Source organism: Rana temporaria, chromosome 11, assembly GCF_905171775.1.
Source record: "Rana temporaria chromosome 11, aRanTem1.1, whole genome shotgun sequence".
Taxonomy (NCBI): Eukaryota; Metazoa; Chordata; class Amphibia; order Anura; family Ranidae; genus Rana; species Rana temporaria.
Genome location: NC_053499.1, coordinates 52,686,889 through 52,709,580, shown reverse-complemented (window position 1 = coordinate 52,709,580; position 22,692 = coordinate 52,686,889). Strand labels below are relative to the sequence as shown.

General features: G+C 43.0%; 1 protein-coding gene across 1 annotated transcript; it reads left to right on the top strand.

Moving 5' to 3' along the window:
• The first annotated feature begins 77 nt into the window (after window positions 1–77).
• POLR2L (RNA polymerase II, I and III subunit L) lies at window positions 78–20,513 on the top strand. Its single transcript, XM_040328527.1, has 3 exons — window positions 78–184; window positions 17,148–17,254; window positions 20,208–20,513. Exons 2-3 carry the CDS (start codon window positions 17,160–17,162, stop codon window positions 20,314–20,316), a joined length of 204 nt encoding a protein of 67 aa, XP_040184461.1. The 5' UTR covers window positions 78–184; window positions 17,148–17,159; the 3' UTR covers window positions 20,317–20,513.
• The last annotated feature ends 2,179 nt before the right edge of the window (window positions 20,514–22,692 follow it).

The following is a 22,692-nucleotide window of genomic DNA, read 5'->3' as shown; positions in this document are numbered from 1 at the left end:
TCGGCTCTCTTCCCCTCCCGACAGACAGAGGGCGCTGGACCACATTGCGACACCCCTCAGTACCTGAGAGAGGGAGGACCGCGCGGACACCGGCTTCTAGGAGGGGCGGGGAGAAAAGAGATCACGTGGTGAGGAGAAGCCACTTCCGAATAACGTGAGCTGGAACCGGAGTCACCGGAGAGAGGTGAGGTCTGGGTACGGGAAGTGTTAGGGCCTATTGTAGCGTTAATAGTAGTGATTTCTGGCGGCTGCGAGCAGCGGGAGTCACAGGAAGCTTATAAGACGTACAGCGTGCTATACAAGGCCAGGACTCGGCTCCTCTCTACAATCACTGACACATGGAGGGGGTGTGTGATGGGACATACTAAAAGGAATGACAGAACGGAATTCCCATAGACTTTAACAGTGAGATAGAATGCCCATAGAGAATAATAGAACAAAATGGAATTCCCATAGAGAATAATGGGGAAAAATAGTGACAGAATCTTTAGACGTATCGGCACCATTCCCACAGGCGTTCCTCATGTAGAGTAGCAGCTTGTAAGATTTAGGATAGCAGCTGTTTTCTATGGAATGATAGAAAGGAAAGCCCATAAAGTATAATGGGAAGCAAGGTGTGACCTGGAGTCAGAACCAATCGTCATATCAGATTAATCTTTAGCAGGCATACTTTCTATGTTCAGTGATGATGTTCAAAATTGAGATGAAGTGGGATTATTATTTTCTATGGAATGACAGAGGAAAATACGCATAGTGTATAATGGGAGGCAAAATATAAATTAATTTGCAGGCAAATCTGAGACGCACAGTAATCTCACCTTTCCCTCGGGTGTTCCTCCAGTAGAGTAGCAGATTCCAGCTGTTTTCTATGGAACTACAGATCAATGACAGAAAGGATTTTGCTTTTCCATTTGCTCTTCCTTCGTTTGAATCTTACCTATCTCACCGCACCTTCAGTGTCGCTTACAACTCCACTTCCTCCTCTCACCGTTGGGGTCCCCCAAGGTTCTATCCTTGGACATCTACTATTGTCGATCTACGCATCCTCCCTTGGTCAGCTGATGGCCTCCTATGGCTTCTGCTACCATTTATATGCTGATGACACACAAATCTATGTCTAACCCCTCAGCTCACCCCATCAGTCTCCTCACACATCAATGATTTACTAAGAGACATATCAGCCTGGATGTCGCACTACTTCTTCAAACTGAATCTATCCAAAACCAAGCTCATAATAGTTTTTTAACCAATGACACCACCAAGCTTCTAATTCACTCCCTGGTTATCTTTCGCCTCAACTACTGCAACTCCCTCCTTATTGGATTATCTCTACATAGTCTATCTCCCTTCAGTCCATCATGAATGCTGTTGCAAGACTTATCCACCTCACCAACTGTTCAGTGTTCTCGGTGTCCCCTGTGATGACATTGTTCAGTCTTGACATTTCTGCATATAAGCCTGCAAAGCATTGTAAATGTGATCAATGCCTCGTAGGTGTAATGTGCAGGCTGCTGTATTGTTTCACCTTGGGTCTGTACAGATTAAAGCAGAGGTTCTGCAGGTTTTGCTTTTTTTTTTTTTTTGTAATGTGCAAAGCATGGTAATCTAGCTAGGTACTACTCACCTGCTAGCCGCTCATACGTCCGTCCGCTCTGTTTTCTTCTAAAATAAGAACTTATAAAAAATAGTCCTGTGCTGTTCCATCTTGCTTGTGGGCATTTTGAATCCCACGAGCAAACACTTCCTGGATTCCTAGTCGCATGACGCGCTTTGCGAGTCATGTGTCCCGCGTCAGGTGACACTCAAGCTAGCGCGAGAATACACGCCTTGCTATTTCGGATGGTCTCCTGTGAGTGTTGAAACGTCACTTCCAGGAGACCTTGCGCACAGCTTCCAATTACGCCTCGTCGGGGAAAAGGAGCGACCCGCCCACTCCCCGCAGGGAAGAAGACCCGGAAGTGAGGCTGAAGACAGGTAAGGGTTCAGATAGGAAAAAAAGACAACGCTAGAGGCATGTTATAAGGCTGCAGACATGATTGCGATAAAGTTAAGTTTGAGGGTGAACCTCCGCTTTAAAGCCTAGTACACAGGGGGCTAATGTTGGTTGTTTTTTATTGAACCGGCCGACATTCCGCCCGTGTGTATGGCAGCCAGTCCGACATAAGCAGGCCGAGCATGCTGGAAAACCAGCAGTCAACCGGGTTACCGATCAGTGATCTCAGCTGACTCAAGTGTTCTGGCAGGGGGGCCGTGTCTCTGTCAGAACACAATACACATCAGGGGAGATCACTGCTCTAACATCAGATAATTTTTTTTTTTTTTTTCCCCAACTCCAAAAACCTGATGGTGTGTATTAGGCCTTACAGACCTTCTGTTATGAGGCTGGAGGAAGTAAACAATAGACTGCAAGTGGGGTGGCATCACTGTCCTGCTGCTGCCACGATTTATGTATCCCCGCCCCAGATCCCTTTGAATGAATAATGCACAGTTTATTTAATATTGCTTGCGCAGACCCTGTTTACTGGAATACCTGGCTCCTGCACGTTCACAGGAGTTGCATAATCCAACATTGGCCAGAAGATGCTGGCAATAGACCCCTTTTGGATGCACATCATATCCTATTGTGTAGATTTCCCCTATCTTCCTGTCCAATAGACAGGAAGTGAGAGAAAATCTCTACAAAGTTGGTGAAATCCCCTCTTACACAGTTGTCACTGGAACACCTGTGCCCATTGGAGGCATTACTGCCCATTCCTCTTCCCTCATTTTCATTCCCAGAGATGGCGGTCACCAGGATAAATAGAACTTTAAGGTTGCTGGGAAGGAACAAGTCCCTGCCACGGACTTGGCTCTGATTAGACTAAATTAAGAGTATTTATTTTTTGATGCTATAAAAGCCTGATTGGTTCGAACCCTTCACCTCTCCTTTCAGATTTCAATTTTGTGTTTGGGGAAAAATACGCCCATACACTAGCATATGTAAACATAAGTACTGTGGAGATCCATGTATACAATGTATTCTGTAATGCATGTCTATGGGCAAAATTATGCAGCAGCCGTTGCTCCCAGGCACCGCAAACTCAGGTGTATTTTTACACCCTTATATATGGCCGTGTGCAAGAACCTATAATTATACCGGAATTCTAATTCTTGTACAAAGCATTATACATTTTTTTTTTTTACAAATGAAATCTTTTTTTTCAACTTTGCAATTTTTTTTATTGTGTTGTATAAAATGGTTAAATACGTGTCACCAGAATGTAAAGAAGTTTAATAAGCCTTCTTCAAACAGGACCCATCAATACATACTGTACACCCATGTGAGGGCCATCTTTGCCCACACGGAATGCAGAGTTGTTCCATATATGTGCATGCAGGCTGTCCCATTCATGTCCGTTTTGGGATTCAGCGGCTGCACAGCCACTAGTCATAATTTGACATCCATATGGGTGCATTTCCCCAAACTCGCACTGCCGCCACCGAGCCCCATTCCTCCTTCATTCTGTTGCATCCTCTCTCCCCTTCTCTCTTTGAAGTAACAAGACAGACTGAACCCCATATAATAAGCAGGTGCTGCAACTGTCATCCATTCAAAGCAAATGCTTTATATTTCTCTTGATTCCTCCACTCCTGCATATTAAACCATGAGAATCTGGAGAAATCTCTGTGTACAAGGGAAAAGGCCTAAGAACATAGGATGCCTGTGATGGTACTGCAATAAAAACAGGCATGATTCTGGAGGGTTCTAGGGTACTTCCAAAAATCACTGTCTGTGAACACAGTTTGCTGGGCCATCCAAACATGCAGGGTAAAGCTCCATCATGCAGAGAAGAAGCCATATCTGAACATGATCCAGAAATGCCATTACCTTCTTGGAACCAAAGCTCATTTAAAGTGGTCTGTTGCAAAGTAGAAAAACTGTTTTGTGGTCAGATGATTTGAAATTTGGCATTGTTTTTCGCAATCGTGGGCGCTGCATACTCCAGACTAAAGAGAAGAGGGACCTTCTGGCTTGTTATAAGAGCTTAGTTCAAAAACTTGCATCTCTGATGCTTTGGTATGAGCGTGCATTTGTGTGTATGGCAGGGGTGTCCAACCTTTTGACCTTCCCGGGCCACATTGTCTTGGGCAGCACATAAAATACACTAACAGTAAGGATAGCTGATGAGCAGAAAAAGTTGCGCAGATCACAAGTTATCTCTGATAAAGATGATGCGCCCAGCTGAGTAATAAAACATAATTTTTATTGTAATATGTTTTATTAAAAGAGTAATGCCCCATACACACGATCGGAATTTCCGGCGGGGTTAACCTCAACGGATTTTTCTGATGGAATTACGTTCGAGCTGTCTTGCATACACACTGTCATACCAAATTCCGACCTTACAAAACGCAGTGGCGTACAACACTACGACGAGCTGAGAATTAAGTTCAATGATTCCGAGCAGGCGTCGACTTGATTCTGAGCATGCATTTGTTTTTTTTTTTTTTTTTTTTCGTCGAGTTCCATACTGACTAACGGAATTTCCGATGGGGCACACACACAGTCAGAATATCCGATGAGAAAATTCCGTCTACTTTTTCCATCGGAAATTCCGATTGTGTGTACAAGGCATTAGAGAGTAACAGACAGCCGCATGACTGTATCTAAGTGGGTGCTGGGAGGTCTGCCATGCAGCATTTACTTGCCTGGCACTATTTGGAGTCCCCTGTTTTCACTGCTGCTGGTGCTATTTCAAAAATGATAGCCCAAGTATTCTTCCAGCCATACCTGTGCCTGGGTTTTCAGTGCCGGCTGCTATGCTTGCACCGCATCCCCAACATCCCTCCATACCTGCCTGTGCCTAGCTTGTACCTGCTGGCCACCTTCTGTGCTTGCATGGCATCCATCCAGACATGTCTGGGTCGCATGTTTAACCCAATTGGACCTCAGGTTAGACACCCACGTATGGAATGGGTAGCTTGCACATCTGGAAAGGCACTATCAATGCTGAATAATATATCCAGGTTTTTAGAGTAGCATATGCTTCCATCCAGATGGCATAGTTTTCAAGGAAGACCTTTCATATTTCAGCAGAACAGTGCTAAACGGCATCTGACAACAGCATGGCTTCGTAGTAGAAGAGTCCGGCTACTTAACCACTTTAAAACATGGGCACTTATACACCACCTATCCCAGACCAATTTTCAGCTTTCACACTTTGGATACAGTGTAGCATGACTAATTGTCAAACAACATTTTTATCATTTTTTTCTTGCCATATACAGAGGCTCAACATCTAAGGAGCATCCCCAGGCATTCTCGGAGCATAAATTGCACATATCGTTTTCTGACTACCAATCGCATTTTTTAAGGCCCTAATATTTCTAACACATAGCATGTACATACCAAATAAAAAATTATCTGTGGCTTTAGTAGTGCAGTGGTCCACAGAGGAGAGCAGGCTTCCGAACGGCGCATACTGCGCGTCACAGGTTGCCGGAAAAACCCGAACGTCGGTGCGGCTCTATACGGCGCCTGCGCACCGATGTTCAGGTTCTGTCGGCAACCTGTGACGCGCAGTATGCGCTGTTCGGAAGACTGTCAATCACAGGCAGTGCTTGGGAACGCCCACTCCCACGGGATCGCCGTGAGGTGAAAATCGGGATTAACAGGTATGTGCTGACAAAAAAAAAAAACACCGGCCTTGTGTCGGTAGGATGGCGCGACTTTGTGTAGTGTCAAAAAATGTTTTAAAGGGTGAACCTCTGCTTTAAGGAACCTGGGTAGAGGCTTCTCCCACCCAAATCTTTGAAGTATCCGGACAACAGACCCTGTTCTGGAAACGCAGAAACACAAAAACTGATTTTCTCTACTAAGAATACAGTGCTGAAGCCCCTCACATAAGTGAGATATCTGTGTCCTTATGTAGAAGGGCAAAAGATCAGTCCCTAGTGGCAAGCAAAAACTTGGTCGGTACTAATAAAAGAGGGGGGCATGGCGGTTCCGCACCTGAGATCATATTTTCTGGCATCTTAGCTGCAACACTTGGCGGTCTGTGGAACCCCAATGCTAGAAAACACCAATGACTGATGCTAATGGGGACCCCACACAATATATTAGTGGAGGCTCTAGAGGCAGAATCTTTTTCCCACAGATGCCCGACCATAAAACTAGTCGTCAAAATATGGCAGACAACGAAGGCATTGATGGGGTATGCTGGGGTAACAGAATTCTCCCCCCTATGGAACAATAAAAATTTGAGGGAAGTAACGGTTATAGAGAAACCCTGGGAATGGGAGAGACAGGGTATAAATCGCTTAATTCATCTGTTTGAGGGAAACGCCATGAAAACGTTCTTAGATCTAAGACGGGAATTCAATATACCAAATAAGACGTTCTTTAAATACCTCCAGATTCGACATGCCATCCAAGCACAATTTAGATCACAAATAGTTGAATGGACCCCGATACCCGCCCTCCTTAAAATAATTATGGCAAGAACATCTAAAGGCCTAATTTCAGAGATAAAAACTACTTTGGGGGCTAGAGTAATAAGTAGAGCAGGACCCTCCAAGAGCAGGGTGGGAAAGAGACGTGGGGACAGTAACTGTCTAACAGTGGGACAAGATCCTAGAACGAGGAGCACTGGTTTCAATTGCTGCTGCGCAGAAATTGTCTTATTTGTTCTTACTACACACGAGTCCATCATACCCCTAAAAAAAATGTTTAAACTCGGGTGGAGACAAAATGTTGAATGTGCAAGGCGACAGGTGATTTTATACATATGGTCTGGAAGTGTCGTGTCCGAAGCTATTTAGATATTGCGTGGAGATAGACAGGGTCAATTAAATCTTTAGGACCTCATTCCAACCAGTGGCCACAACTTGCCTCCTAGGGAGCATGGAGGAACGTAGAGTCCCGCCAGGTACTTTGGAAGTTGTATTGAGATGCCTATTTCAGGCACGCAAGATAATTGCCCAGAAATGGCAGGCACAGACTCCTCCATCGGTAGAAAATTGGGTAGCAACCATCAATTTAACGATTTGTAGCGAAAGAGCGGGGCTCATTAGACAGGGTAACTATAGGAAGTTTGCGAGAATGTGGAGGCCTTGGTTGGGGGCAATAGGGTACCCCTTTAAGCACTTAAGGACCCCTTCACGCAGATATACGTCGGCAGAATGGCACGGCTGGGCACAATCACGTACCTGTACGTGTTTCTTTAAGCCCAGCTGTGGGGTCGCGAGCGCGGCGCGCTCGTGACCTGGTCTGAAGCTCTGGGACCCGGTAGCCGCCGGTGTCCCATGATCGGTCACCGGAGCTGAAGAACGGGGAGAGGTGTGTGTAAACACACCTTTCCTGTTCTTCGTTGTGGCAGTGTCATTGATCGTCTGTTCCCTGATATAGGGAAAGACGATCAATGTCACACGTCCAGCCCCGCCCCCCTACAGTTAGAAACACATATGAGGTTACACTTAACCCCTACAGTGCCCCCTAGTGGTTAACTCCTAAACTGCAATTGTAATTTTCACAGTAAACCATGCATTTTTATAGCACTTTTTGCTGTGAAAATGACAATGGTCCCAAAAATGTGTCAGAATTGTCCGATGTGTCCGCCATAATGTCGCAGTCATGAAAAAAATCATTGATCGCCGCCATTAGTAGTAAAAATATATATATATATATATATATATATATATATATATATATATATATATATATATATATATATATATATATTAATAAAAATGCAATAAAACTATCCCCTATTTTGTAAACGCTATAAATTTTGCGCAAACCAATAACGCTTCTTGCGAATTTTTTTTTATTTTTTTATTTAAAAAAAAAATGGGTAGAAGAATACGGCCTTAACTGAGAAATAATTTTTATGTTTTTTCGGGGGATATTTATTATAGCAAAAAGTAAAAAATATTGAATTTTTTTTATCAAAATTGTCGCTCTTTGTTTATAGCGCAAAAAAAAAACACCGCAGAGGTGATCAAATACCACCAAAAGAAAGCTCTATTTGTGGGAAAAAAATGACACCAATTTTGTTTGGGAGCCACGTCGCAATTGTCAGTTAAAGCGACGCAGTTTATTTCTTAAGAAATTATTTTTCTTTTTATTTGGGGGGGGGGGGCTTTTGAGTGTGTAATGGGGAGGATATAAAAAAAGGGGGGGGTAAGTTATTAGTGGTTTTACGGCTTTTTAGAGGCCTCAGATTTTGAACACTTGGTAAAGTGTTTTAAGGGGAAGGTGATGGGGTTATAAGGATTAATGAGTTTTAGAGGGGGTAAATGGCTTTTTAGAAGCCTCGTATCTAAGGGGTCACCTCCCCTGCCACTCGAATATTCAGGTGTCTTCTGGGGATCACACAGGTCCCAGAATACAACGGGGGTGCTCGCCGAAGAAGAGGATGTGACGTCCTGGGCCCGGCTGAATCGGACGTACACTTGTATATCCAAATATGGTACTAAAGGGGGGGGAACATTTTTATTTAAATATCCAAAAACGAGGGGTGGTCTTTCGTTTAACCACCCGCTATTGCCGGCAATCGCGGCAGGAGTGTGAATCTGTGTGTGTAAACGCAGATCCACCTCCTGTCAGAGGTGAAAAGACCGATGTGTGTTCCCAGTACGGAGGAACACACATTGGTCTCCTCCCCTTGTGAGTCCGAGTCCCCCTACAGTTAGAACACACTTTAGGAAACGTACTAACCCCTTCAGTGCCCCCCAGTGTTAACTCCTTCCCTGCCAGTCACATTTACACAGTAATCGGTGCAGTTTTATAGCACTAATCGCTGTATAAATGTGAATGGTCCCAAAAACGTGTCCGATATGTCCGCCGCAATGTCGCGGTCACAAAAATCGCAGATCTCCGCCATTAATAGTAAAAAAATAAAAATGACCTAAATCTATCTCCTATTTTGTATACGCTATAACTTTTGCGCAAACCAATCAATATATGCTTATTGCGATATTTTTGCTGCTAGGCAGAATAGCTAATCTGCCTTCTTCCTGGACCGCGGTATATCTTCTCCTATTCCTATACCGAGTGGCCTCCTGGGAAATGAGTGTCATCAAAAAATCGTGTTATTTCCATAAAAGAAATGACACGATTGAGGTGGATCACAGCGCCATTTGTAAAAAAGGCACAAAGCCCTTAGTTCACAGTAGCCTTGCTGACGCACAAGAGGGAGTTTTAGAGAATCAAAGAGCAGCGATCGTGGGACTGCAGCAGCTAATTCAGGGAGAAGATTGTCACAGAACAGGTAAGGTTTTTTTTAATAACGAAAAGCCGCTATAACTGTGCTGTGTATATAGTCATTCGAGAGGTGCATGCTAGTTACCCAGCATGCACCTCTCCACCGTAAACGGGGAAGAAACAGCAACTGGGCAGCTGATTCCCACACATGCAATGGAAACGGTCAGAAAACGACATGTAGCATAAAGGCAAGTGATTACTATGATTGGCTGATCGATTAGGGAGCTGTTGGTATGCTTAAGGGAATATGTTATGTATATAATTTTAATAAAAAAAAAATATATATATATATATATATATATATATATATATATATATATATATATATATATATATATATATATATATATATATATGACTGGAGCCCTGCTTTAACCAGTGCCATTTTACCCACTGGAGGCCCTCCTCAACCAGAAACCAGAGGGACTGTCTAAATTCCAATTTCTTTTCATGACACCCGAAACACCTGTCCGTCACTGAGGTCAAATCTTGAGTACATTGGACTCTACTTAATGAGAAACGTATCGCTAGGCTTCAGAGCAATATGTCCGAATTCCGCCAAATTTAGGATCCATAGGTTTCTACCCATCTTCCTCGCAGCTTTAACCAGCAACTATTGGAGTTTTAGCAACACCCACCATAGTGTGACTGGTCCCAGCAGCCTGCTCAACCCCTCTACATTCCTACCCATCCACTCTCACTTCTATACTCCTTCTCTTCCTCACTTTGTCCTTTCTTTTTGCTGGTTCTCTTTGGTTTCATAGAACACATGCAAAGAATCACATGACATTCACATTGTAATTCCTATTAATATTTTTGTGATTTTTAGTTTTATGGCTAGTACATTTCACTGCAAAGCATCGTTTAAACCTATGTATATCAATCATTGTATATCAACAACTGTCATGTACCCAAAAGCCTTTAATATGTGTTTTAGCGTCTGTCAAACTTTCTGAAAAAACAAATGGGGGGGGGGGGGGGGGGAGGAGGAGTATGAGAAAGCTGCCAGAATCAAGGGGGAGGCCTGTAGGATGGAATTGTGGAGGCCGCCTACAGAAATCCACAGGGGTGTAGTCTAGCCATGGTTGCCAGATTGAGAGACATTTGTCATGGTTGTATTTTAATTATTTCTAGCCTACTCCTATTAAAGCGGAATTTAACCCTCTCAATCAACATTGACTATTTTTAATCCTTCTGCTGCTAGCATTATAAAATAGATATGATATGCTTTCCTATGTTTTAAACGGTTTTAAATACATCCCAGTAGTCTTCAGAAGGAGAGGAAGGGTTATCTCAGCTAAGCACACCCTCCTGTCTGAATGCCTGAGCACATGGATTCCAGGAAGTAAATGCTACTTGAATCAGTTACCCTTGCTCAAGGTGGACCTGGCTAGAAATACTATGAAGTGGTTTTCAAATAGATTTTTCAGCAAAATAAGGCATTGGGGACATGGATGGATGGGGAAGTTTGCTTTAAATATTAAAAAGGAATTAAATGGCATTTTTGGTTTGTGGTGCTCAGATGCAGTTTAGTTCTGCTTTAGGGTCAGTTCACACTATATGCAGTAACAAACGTTTTATCATGGTGAGTCGCTCTTGCTGCTCTGTGTTGCAGTGTGAATTGGCCCTTAATCTCACACTGCTCACAAGCTCCCTCCACATTTATTTTGTGACACACATTTACTATGCCCTGCTGTGTCACACATGTCACAGAGCCTGCCTTCTGAACTACAGAGGTGCTGAGGAGGAGATTCAGGAGTTGAATACAGGAATCACAGCTTGCAGACAAAGGTACCATGGGATATCTAGTCCTTAAATTTGAAAGTAAACAGCAGAGGAGGAGCTGCAAAGCATGCAGGGAATCCATAAAGTTGTGGAAAGAGATGACAAGCAGAACTCGCAGCATAAAATGAGATTTTTCAAGTTAAGCTTATACTGGATTGACAGTGCCTTGACAAAAGTATTCATACCTTTTGTTATGTTACAACCAAAAATGTAAATGGATTTTATGTGCAAGACCAACACAAAGTGGCACATAAAGTGATATAAAAAAAAAGTCTACATACCTTTGTTGCAATGTCAGGTTTCTGTGATGTAAGAAAATTTAAACAAAGATAAATAATTTCAGAACTTTTTTCACCTTTTAATGTGACCTATAAACTGTACAACTTAATTGAAAACTAACTTAAATCTTTTTGCTGTGTGCAGAATTAAAGCGGATGTGCCATGGGAACAAAATATTAAAAGCCAGCAGCTACAAATACTGCAGCTGCTGACTTTTAATATTAGGACACTTACCTGTCCTGGAGTCCAGCGCCGATCGCAGCAGAGCACGAGCGATCGCTCGTCACTCTGCTGCTCCCCCCGCCATCCACGCTGAGGGAACCAGGAAGTGAAGCGCTGCGGCTTCACTGCCCGGTTCCCTACGGCGCATGCGCGAGTCGCGCTGCGCCCGCCGATTGGCTCACACGCTGTGTGCTGGGAGCCGAGTGTTCCCAGCACACAACGGGCGACAGACGGGATGTGACGGAATGCCCGTCTTTCGCCCGTAGCGTGTGGCCGGAAGTGGGTGCAAATACCTGTCTTTAGACAGGTGTCTGCACCCCCCTCCCCCCTGAAAGGTGTCAAATGTGACACCGGAGGGGGGGAGGGTTCCGATCAGCGGGACTCCACTTTAGGGTGGAGGACCGCTTTTAAGCAATCACATTCAAACTCATGTTGAATAGAAGTCAGTACACACTTGCCATCATTTTAAAGTGCCTCTGATTAACCCCAAATAAAGTTCAGTAGGTCTTCCCTGATGTTTTCTGAGCCGCATCCTACAGCAAAAGTCATGGTCCGCAGAGAGCTTCGAAAGCATCAGAGGCACCTTTGTTAAAAGGTATCAGTCAGGAGAAGGGTACAAAAGAATTTCCAAGACATTAGATGTACAATGAAACACAGTGAAGACAGTCTTAATCAAGTGGAGAAAGTTTGGCACACCAGTGGCATTGCCAAGAACTGGACATCGCCCCAAAATAGATAAGATGAGACGAAAACTGGCCAGGAAGGCTGCCTACAGCAACATTAAAGGAGCTGCAGCAATATCTGGCAAGTATTGGCTGTGGAATGGTCCAGCCAGAGCCCAGACCTGAATCCCATCTGAAAATCTGTGGGGTGATCTGAAGAGGGCTGTCCACAGGAGTAGAGGTAGACCGATATGGGTTTTTACTCTGGCCGATGCCGATATTTAGAATAAGGGGTATATGATGCTGTTTTTATTAGGCCGATTTAGGGGGGGGGGGGAAACCTCACCCACTCCACTCCTTCCTGCTTACTCCTGTCGCTCTAGCACACACTTGATGTCCTCGAGTCAAGATGGCACTAGTTTGGAACAGATGGCACTGGCAATTGGAACTGGTTGGCACTGGCAGGTGACACTGGCGGCTGGCACTGGCAGGTTTTACACTAAGCAGAGTGTAACTGTGTGAAACTAACAGAAAGGAGAGTGAGAGGAGCTGTCAGCTCAATGTCGGGGGTGGGTGGGACCCAGCAGCTAAATTACACCAGCCAATGATTGGGCTGCTTTAGAAAGGGGGCGGGCCACATACACATGGGGGCCCGCCCAGATACCCTCCCATTGGCTGTTGCAATATAGCTGCAGGGTCCCGCCCACCCTGGCCACTGTGTGAAGAAGGGAGAGGAACAGGAGGTCAGTCGGCCTAATTTTAATAATCGGCCAATGACAATTAATCGGTCTACCTCTACACAGGAGATGCCCTCACAATCTGACAGATTTGCAAACAATAGTGGGCAAATATTGCCACGTCAAGATGTGCCATGCTAAACGACCCTAGCCCAAAAAGACAGTGCTCTAATAAAATCAAAAGTTGCTTCAGCAAAGTATTCAAGGGTGCGCACACTTGCATACATACACACACATATATTATATATATGTGTGTGTATGTATCGCTTCCCCCGAAGGAGCCGCTGATTAGTTTGGGATCGGCTTACCTTCTTGGCTTGGTTTAGGGGTGACATCCATGAGTGTAGATGAAGAGCAAGTGTCCAGAATGAGTTTTCAATGCTTTATTCCAAGGCCCAACTTGGCCAACATGGCACACAATAGAGAAAGATTGATGAGCGTAGAGAAACTTTAGTATCAGGCCTTGGATATGAAAAAGAGCAAGCCTGCTCTTAGCACTAGTGTAACTCAATTCTTCGCCACCCCTATCAGGGTGGGTAAAGTGCCCCCGGACAGGCGACTATCGCATGCCTGGCAGCCGGAGGGCCACTTAAAGATCACTGGGAGGAACAGGCCTGTAGCACCGGCCTGACTCGGAGCCTCTGGTACAGGCTTTATCAATTTGAGGTATGTGAGATCAGGATGAGTGAATCCTCCCAGTCAATTCAGATTTTTTGTGTCGCCAACTGACCGCTTAGGCATACCTGTCATGCGGCGTGGTGACCGGATCCCAGATGGTTCGTCTAGGCCTCCTGGACAACCTCTAGTTCTAGGTTCTCCTTGAGCCGATCGCACAGCTCCCAGCTTAGGATACTTACAGCCGAAGGTTGGGACCCAGCAAGTCGCTGGGGCCCCTCTCAATATTGGGGTGAGGCTCCGCATTGGCTGCTGGGGAAGGTGGGTCTGTCAGAACCCCTCTAGCGCCAACTGCCGCGAGTGCAGACTGACCTACAGGACAGATTCTGAAATTGGCAACAACCCAAATTTCCACAAATTATGAATAGGAGTAAACTAATCCTCCCATTCACCACAAATTTTAGCGTAATGCCCATACTTACAGTAAGGGGCGCTACACACATATATATATACACACACGTTTTTTGTTTTGTTTTTCCTCCACCTCAATTCAGTTTGTTCAACTGAGTTGTACAGTTTTTAGGTCGCATTAAAGGTGGAAAAATTTCTGAAATTCTTCTTCGCTCTTCTTCTTTCCGTAGGTTTTGTAGAACCACCTTTCACTGCAAGCTTTTTTGGGTATGTCTCTACCAGCTTTGCACATCTAGAGTGAATTTTTTTTAATTGCCACAGATTCTCAATTGGATTTAGGTCTGGACTTTGACTGGGCCATTCTAACACATGAATATGCTTTTGCTCTAAACCATTCTATTCTAGCTCTGGTTGTGTGTTTAGGGTTGTTTTCAGGCTCTAATAGGGTACTTTCTTCAGATTGCCTGTATTTTGCTCCATCCAGCTTCCCTGTCCCTGCTGAAGAAAAGCATCCACACAACATGATGCTGCCACCACCATGTTTCACTGTGGGGATGGTGTGTTCAGGGTTATGTGCAGTGTTTGTTTTCTGCCACACATGGTGCTCTTCTTTTAAGGCCAGATTTGTGGAGTGCACGCCTAATAGTTGTCCCACCTAAGCTGTGGATCTCTGCAGCTCCCCCAGAGTTGCCATGGGCCTTTTATCTGCTTCTTTGATTAATGCTGTTCTTGCCGGCCTGTCAGTTTAGGTGGATGCCCATGTCTTGGTATGTTTGCAGTTGTGCCATACTCCTTTCCATTTTCAGATGATGGATTAAACAGTGCTCCGTGAGATGTTTAAAGCTTGGGATATATTTTTATAGCCTAACCCTGCTTTAAATTTCTCCACTGTATCCCTGACCTGTCTGGTGTGTTCTTTGGCCTTCATGATGCTGTTTGTTCACTAAGGTTCTCAAAACATACCTCCCTGAGGGCTTCACAGATCAGCTGTATTTTTGGACTGAGATTAAATTACACACAGGTGGACTCTATTTACTAATTAGGTAACTTCTATAGGCAATTTGTTTCACTAGATTTTAGTTGGGGGTATCAGAGTAATGCTGGCCATACACTCCATGAAAAATCGTCCGACCGAACTTTCGAAATACGAAAGTTCGGTCGTGAGCGCAAACGATAGTGCCGTCATGTAATGAGCGATAAATCGTTCAGTGGACATAAAAAAAATTGGTTCGTGTTTTTTTTACATATACCTAGTGCAGAAAGTTCGGACGGGAAACACATTAACCTTCCGATTTATCGTTCGTTCGGCAGAAAATTTCCAAACTTGTCCTTCGTTTTTTGGGCTCAAAAACGTCCAAACGATTAGCGATTTTTGTGCCCATTAACTGTTCGAAAAATGAAAGATCTTTCTTAAAGCGGTGGTTCACCCTCCATAACATTTTAGCATAGAATGTGGCATAGTAGCGCGAGCTACAGTATGCCTGTCTTTATTTTTTTAGCCCCGTACTCACTGTGCAATCGTAGAGAGAAGATTCCGACTCCCCGCGGGGAATGGGCGTTCCTATGGAGAGGGAAGGGGATTGACGGCCGGCTCTGGCACGTCACGCTCCCCGAAGACAGCCGGAACAGGTCTCGGCTCTTCACGGCGCCTGCGCACAGACTATGCGCAGGCGCCGTGAAGCGCCAAGTCCTATTTCGGCTATTTCCGGAGAAGCGTGGCGTGCCAGAGCCGGCCGTCAATCACCTTCCCTCTCCATAGGAACGCCCATTCCCCCCTCGGGGAGTCGGAATCTTCTCTCTACGATTGCACAGTGAGTACGGGGCTAAAAAAATAAAGATGGGCATACTGTAGCTCGCGCTACTATGCCTCATTTTATGCTAGAGGGGAAAAAAAATAAATTTTATTGATAGGGTGAACCCCCGCTTTAACGACCGACTGTCAGCCGAATTTTCGTATAGTGTATGGCCAGCATAAGACCTCATGCACACTGGACATTAAAATAACGTTCTAAAAACGCCAGTAGCTTTGCAGTGAGTTTGAACTTTTTTCAACGTTTTTTCAATAGCGGTTTTCCGCGCTAATGTTTTTTGGTTGAAGAGAATTTTATAAATTTTTTTTCAAATGGATCAAAAACATTAAAAAATGCTGGTGAGTGACGTTTTTGAGCGTTTATCAGCGTTAGAGCGTTTTTACAGCTGAAAAACGTCTCTCAGAACCCATTAGTGTTTTTTTTTTTGTTTTTTTTACTGCTCAAAAAACGCCACTGCCCAAAACTGCTAACAGCCTATGTGTGCATGGACACATAGGATAACATGATGGAGAGTTTATTGACTGTAGAAAAAAACGTCAACTGCCAAAAACAGCTGCTGTAAAAACGTCCAGTGTGCATGAGGCCTTAAGGGGGCTAAATACAAATGAACGCCACACTTTTCAGATATTTTGGTTGAAAAAAGTTTTGAAACTTATTTTTCCACTTCACAATTATGCGCCACTTTGTGTTGGTCTATCACCTAATATCCCAATACAATAGATTTACGTTTTTGGCTGTAACATGACATAATGTGAAACATTTCAAGGTGTATAATACTTCTTAAGGCACTATAACTACTGTTTGTATTAATTTATTGCTATACTGTTAAAAAATGAAAGTGTGTGCTATGACTATAGATCTCCCTTTAAAGAAAAAAAAAAAAGTAGCTGTGACGCTTACACAGAACTGCTCCGCCAGAATTTCACAACTCCAGTTCAGAAATCCATAGAACCCAATGGATAGTCCACAGCCCATCCATGGGAATAGCTTTCCACTTTATTGAAAATGACATTCTGCTTTAACACTGAATCCACTGCATACTTTTTCTAAGCTTTATTGCACTGCTTGTAATGTGCAGCCAACCAACCAAATGCATAATGTTCTCTACAGATTGGAATGGTTTCTACAGTAAAACTCTATTTTTTTTTTTTTTTTTCTAATCGGGCCAGTGCTGACAACCACCTCCATAGAAAGCACGGAATCCACACAGATAGTTCCACAAGCTGGTTTATACACTGGCCTATTATAATTTAAACAGACTTATCTCCCGAGGGCTGCATTGCCCAGAGCAGGAGCATAGCAAGGTCTCGGAGGAACAGTTATTATTTAGCTCCATCTTATCATGGCTTGTGACCCAATTTCTTGTCTGTTTCCCGTTAAGGACTTCAGCAAAATGATTATCCCCGTCAGATGCTTCACATGTGGGAAGATTGTTGGAAATAAGTGGGAGGCTTATCTTGGACTACTGCAGGCAGAATACACTGAAGGGTATGTATAATTTATTCACCGCTGTGTTTGTCTATCTTAGCAAGGATTGATAACCATCAAGGCAATAGCGGGTCTGAACCAGGTAGTGTTCCAGACCCCCGGAATGTATTGGATTAAATGTTTTCATTTCATTTGCTAAATATTCGTTCTGGAGCACTTCTGGAGAAAACTGTTCAGGAAGAAAACTAACATCTTTTGACCTACCAGGAACCTAAATTACCACAAAACGAGAACATAAAATAGGTCGAAAATAAAAGCAGACAAAAGGGGGAAAAAAAAACTATACTGCCTCCCCCATGGCAACCATTGGGGGCTCAGGACCTTCCCATCACCTCAGCCCCCAAAAGGGGGGGAGGAAAGGGAGATACCATGATGGCGCTTCCATGAAGTCGGTATCAACTGTCCTGTGCTCCATGAAGCTGAATGTTAAAGAAAAAAAATGCTGTTATACCATGTGTAAGGAATTTAAAATGAAAAAAATAAAACCCCTTCCCTTTACTGTAACGTCCCACTCCCCACCAAAAAACTGGGAGAGAACAGGGTAAAGGAAGAAAAGTAAATCAAAGTTAGAGAAAAAGAAGATGGGAGAAGAGGATAGAGAAAAAGAAGATGGGAGAAGAGGATAGGATACCAGAGGGGGAAAAAAAGTGCATTCTATATTGCGGACTTATCTGAACCCTCGTTACTCACAAAGGGACAGACAGGTAGACCAGAACACTATTGTGCGGTCATGCGATGCTGTACCCAAACTAAAATTGCACCTTCCCCCCCCCCCCCCCCCCCCAACAAAAATCTTTCTTTTGGTGGTATTTGATCACCTCTGGATATAAATGAAAAAAGACAGATGCCACCACATCAACCACTCTTCTAACTACTTGAACCACCAAGTCCTTTATGACTTTTTTTTCTTCATGGGGGGGGACTTTTTTTTTTTCTTTGCTAGAAAATTACTTTGAACCCCCAAACATTATATATTTTTTTTAAAGCGGATGCGCCATTAAATTGGTGGGTGTTGCAATTTTTTTTTCACAAAGTATTTCCTAAACGTCTTTCAGGGCAGAACCTGAGAAAGTGGCACCTCCCATTTCACCACAGAAAACACCACATCTACCAAACTTAAAAGGAGGCTTCTCCCCACAGCTTATCATTTTTTGTTTCCTCTGGCAAGGGAACACCTAGTGGGGAGTTGGGTGCTGTCCTGAGAGGCCAGGCTCTTTTTCCAGAGTCCATTCCTTCCATACCACATCCAGGAGTGGCTAATGATTGGGCTCATTCTCCTTCTTTGGTGCTCCTAAAGAATCGCCACTTCTAGGCGACGAGGAGACCTACAGCCGGTAGTTTTTATTTTTTTTGGGGGGGGGGGGGGGGGTTTTACTTTTTGTCCGCTTAATGGGCAGACTGCCTTTTAAATGGTAGAGTGGAGACCCGCCCAGACAGAAGTGAGGTATCCCTTTTTTTTTTTTTTTTTTTTTTCTTTTTCTTTTTCTTTTCTTTTCTTTATGCAGCCTGTGGGTTGGGTTCTCCCCCTTCTTCTTTTTTTTTTTTTTTCATATTTCTCCGTTCACAATGATCGACGGTATGCCCACCATTAGAATACCACCCTGCAACCACATGCTTCTAATGATGGGCATGCATGCACCGTTCTTTTATTTTGTTCATCCCATGTGCTATGCCAAAATACACCATTTGGCATACCTGCAAAGGAAATAATGGTTAACAAAATAACATTGCAGTATAACGGTAAAACATGCCTGCAAAGGAAACATGATAAAACACAGTAACAAAAAACATTACAGTTAAGCATAAAATACAGTAAAACAGGGCAAAACAATAGAGGGAGCATAGAGAGAGAACAATTAAACGACAACTATTTTTGGCCATTTATTTTTTATTTTATTTTACACTTTTAGTGTAACTATAAACATACCAGCCTAAGGTCTCTCTCTCAAAATGCGATGGCCATCTAACATCTTTCGAGACGCTTACACAGCCATTAGGGTGTAGCTATGTCAGATATTGAGGAAGTCACTTGCACTGAATTTGCCTTTTATGGAGAATCAGAACACAATGAGTTCTGCTGCCATAGGCCTCCTTTATTTTAACCCAGACCATTCGCATTATACACAGAATACTATTAACATTCCCGGAAGTGGAAGCCTATGGAATAGGTGTTGGACATTGGATAGAATACATTTATTCCAGTGTTGAAAGAAATTTATGGTATTAAGGTTATCTATAGGTTTTCGGTTAATTTGGGTAAACATTTTAAATTCATCTTTATTCAAAACCTTATTTAGTTGTGGATAGATTGGGTAAGGATTAGAAGCCCAGCCCATCAGAAAAATGTCGGGACCGAAACTGAGGGAAAAGTAGGAAAAAAAAAAAAAAACTTGCATTGGAATGTTATTATGCAAGCGGTGTGCATGGGGATGCTGAGGCTCCACTCACAAATCAGAGATTCGGGAAAAGGAGGAGAGTGCTGGAGCGGGCAGGGTGTGTACAGTATGTTGTAGGCCCAGCAACATTTAACCCTTACAGTTCGTTTGGGGGGGGGGGCGGCACTCAAGGATGGATTGTTTATTTACCGGAGTTAGGCTTCCGCAGCAACACAAATGGAAGTATGTTTTTAGTTAAGTAGGACACCACTGGAACCCACGTTGGTGTTTTATTGTCTGCTTCCTTGTTACAGATTTCCCTTCACTTCCTGTGTAGTAAAAAGGTTTTCCCCAAAACAGAAAGTGGGGGAAATATCTCTAATGGAGTTCCGGATATCAGTAAAACAAACCGGGGGTTCTAACCTTTTCCCATTTTATCTAAAACTGAAGAACCTATTGTAGTATCTGCATCGATCCCCAGAATCTTATGCACTTTGTGTTCAGGGCTTTTTCATTCCTATTTCTGTCAGTTTGGTCTCTCTTCTTACTATATATAATTTCCATTACCTGTTTTACAGAGATGCACTGGACGCTTTAGGCTTAAAGAGGTACTGCTGTCGCCGTATGCTTCTGGCTCACGTGGACCTGATAGAAAAGCTTCTAAATTATGCACCACTGGAAAAATGAGGAGGCCGCATCTTGGATGTACATTCCGTGATTATAAGAAATCTCACGCTATGGGATATCTTTACACTGACCACACTTGCTAGCACAGTTCATACACAAGGAGATTTACAGAAATATTCTGGCATTTTCCAAACTGTATACACGATACCAATTTTTTATTTTTTTTCTACTAATAAAGACGAGTTTTGTTATAAATAGATGTTGTGTATATCAAGTTTTTCTAACCTTTATTATTCTAACAGAGTGCAGATTTCTAGTCCTTTTTCTTATCACGCTTCCTCCTTGGACTTAATAAAGGTCCCTGCAAAAACGATTTTTCTCCTTTGACAAGAAAAGAGATAAGTGACATATCTCCACTGTCCTATATTTTAGTTGCAGCTAAAGAAGTGCTTTGGTCTGCTGATTCTGTTTGGCAGTGTAACCAATTTAATTTGAGACTTTCACCCCTAAATTAAACTTTTAATTAACCTCTTGCCCTCTGGAAGATTTACCTCCCTTCATGACCAGGCCGTTTTTTTTTTAGATGCGGCACTGCATTACTTTAACTGACAATTGCGCTGTCGTGTAATGCTGTACCCAAATAAAATGTACCGTTTTTATCTCCCTATTACGCGCTCGGTATACGCCGATATATACGGTATATCGTATTTGCACTACAAGTAGAGCTTTCTTTGGGTGGTATTTGATCACCTCTGCAGTCTTTATTTTCTGCGCTATAAATACAAAGGACTGACAATTTTGGAAAACAAAAAATATATATTTTCTTTTTCACTTTCTGCTATAAAACATATCCAATAAAAAAAATCAAATTTCTTCATCAATTTAGGCCAATATGTATTGTTACATATTTTTGGTGAAAAAATCCCAATAAACGTATATTCATTGATTTGCGCAAAAGTTATAGTTTCTGAAAACTATGGGATATCTTTCTTTCAGCGGTGATCAGTGACTTATATTGGGACTGAGATATTGTGGTTGACAGTCGGACACCTAACTGACACTTTTTGGAGACCAGTGACACTAATACAGTGATTAGTGCTAAAAAATATGCACTGTCGCTGCACCAATGACACTAGCTGGGAAGGGGTTAAGGACCCCTGACCCTCGGTCTGGACAGTGCTGATTGGCCCTACACCAAACTCAGCATGTGCAGAGTGCCCCCCAACGCTCTGTTCTATCAGCAGATTGGGGACTGTGGAAGAAGGGGAGGATAAGAGTAGACGGATCAAACAACCCTTTTATACAATGCAGAGGATTAACTCCTTAGGTTCCACAGTGAGTATAACCAGCGTGATTTACTGCATATACAGACTGATTTTTACTGTTGGGGGTTAGTAACTTCTCAAATCCCAATACTATTCAGCACTGGAAAGGACCTGATTTGCCACCAGTCCATATAGGCTGGGTGTAAGGCCCATAGTTATTAGTATCTTGTTTTGTGGTAAGCGACAATACTGGCAACTGGTTGTTGCTTTGACAATTTGGGATTGGTTTTATAAAACTGGAGAGTGCAACTTGCATGCAACACTTTTCAGATCTTTATTTGCAAAAAAAAAAAAAATTCTTCCACAGCACAATTTTATGCCACTTTGCGTTGGTCTATAACATAAAACCCCAATAAAATACATTTACGTTTTTGGTTGTAACATGACAAAATGTCAAGGGGTATGAATACTTTTTCAAGGCACTGTATATATGCTATACAATTTATTATATATATTTTTTATTTTATTTTATTTTTTCTCACAAAAGTGGAGCTACCCTTTAAAGTGTAATCCATTATTTTTTTTATTTTTTTAAGGTGCCCATACATGCTTGATCAGTTCTAGTAAAGGACACGTTAAAGTTAGTTTGTGAATAGGCGGCATGTGTGTGCCACTTGTACAATTAGTACTACTGACTGTGTGGTTCCCATGTTCCATTACCTGCTAAAAATGCTACCCCACTATATCATTGCAATCTGAAATAAAAAAAAAAACTTGTGCTAAAAGCTTTTCCAAGAGCCTGCTCTGCTTCTGGGCATTTATTAGATGTGCCAGGGTGGCAGAGTCACGATGTGGTTTCTGCAACTTTCTGGCAACATGCTGTGTGAGCTGAACAGCGCCGACTTTTAACGGTTCAGCAGTGAGTGCTCAAACCGGGATCTTGGGTCTACCTGCTGTGCACAAAGTTCTACAGCTCTCTGCTTGTCTCCCTCTGAAGCCCATTGATATTCCACAGTCTCCATAATGTCAGTGGTAGTAATGCAGGTAGGAAGTTGGAGAAACAGTAATTTCATATAAATCTAAAGATATAGAGTGTCGAGCAGTCCTCCTGTAGCATGTCCTTCAATTCAGACTGCTTTATTTTACTTTTTTTTGTTATCTCCGAACGCCA

Excerpts from the sequence above, each read along its gene's own strand:
- POLR2L (XM_040328527.1), top strand. The coding sequence starts at position 17,160 with ATGATTATCCCCGTCAGATGCTTCACATGTGGGAAGATTGTTGGAAAT. Across the intron at positions 17,255-20,207 it reads CAGGCAGAATACACTGAAGG|AGATGCACTGGACGCTTTAG; the intron begins GTATGTATAATT and ends CCTGTTTTACAG.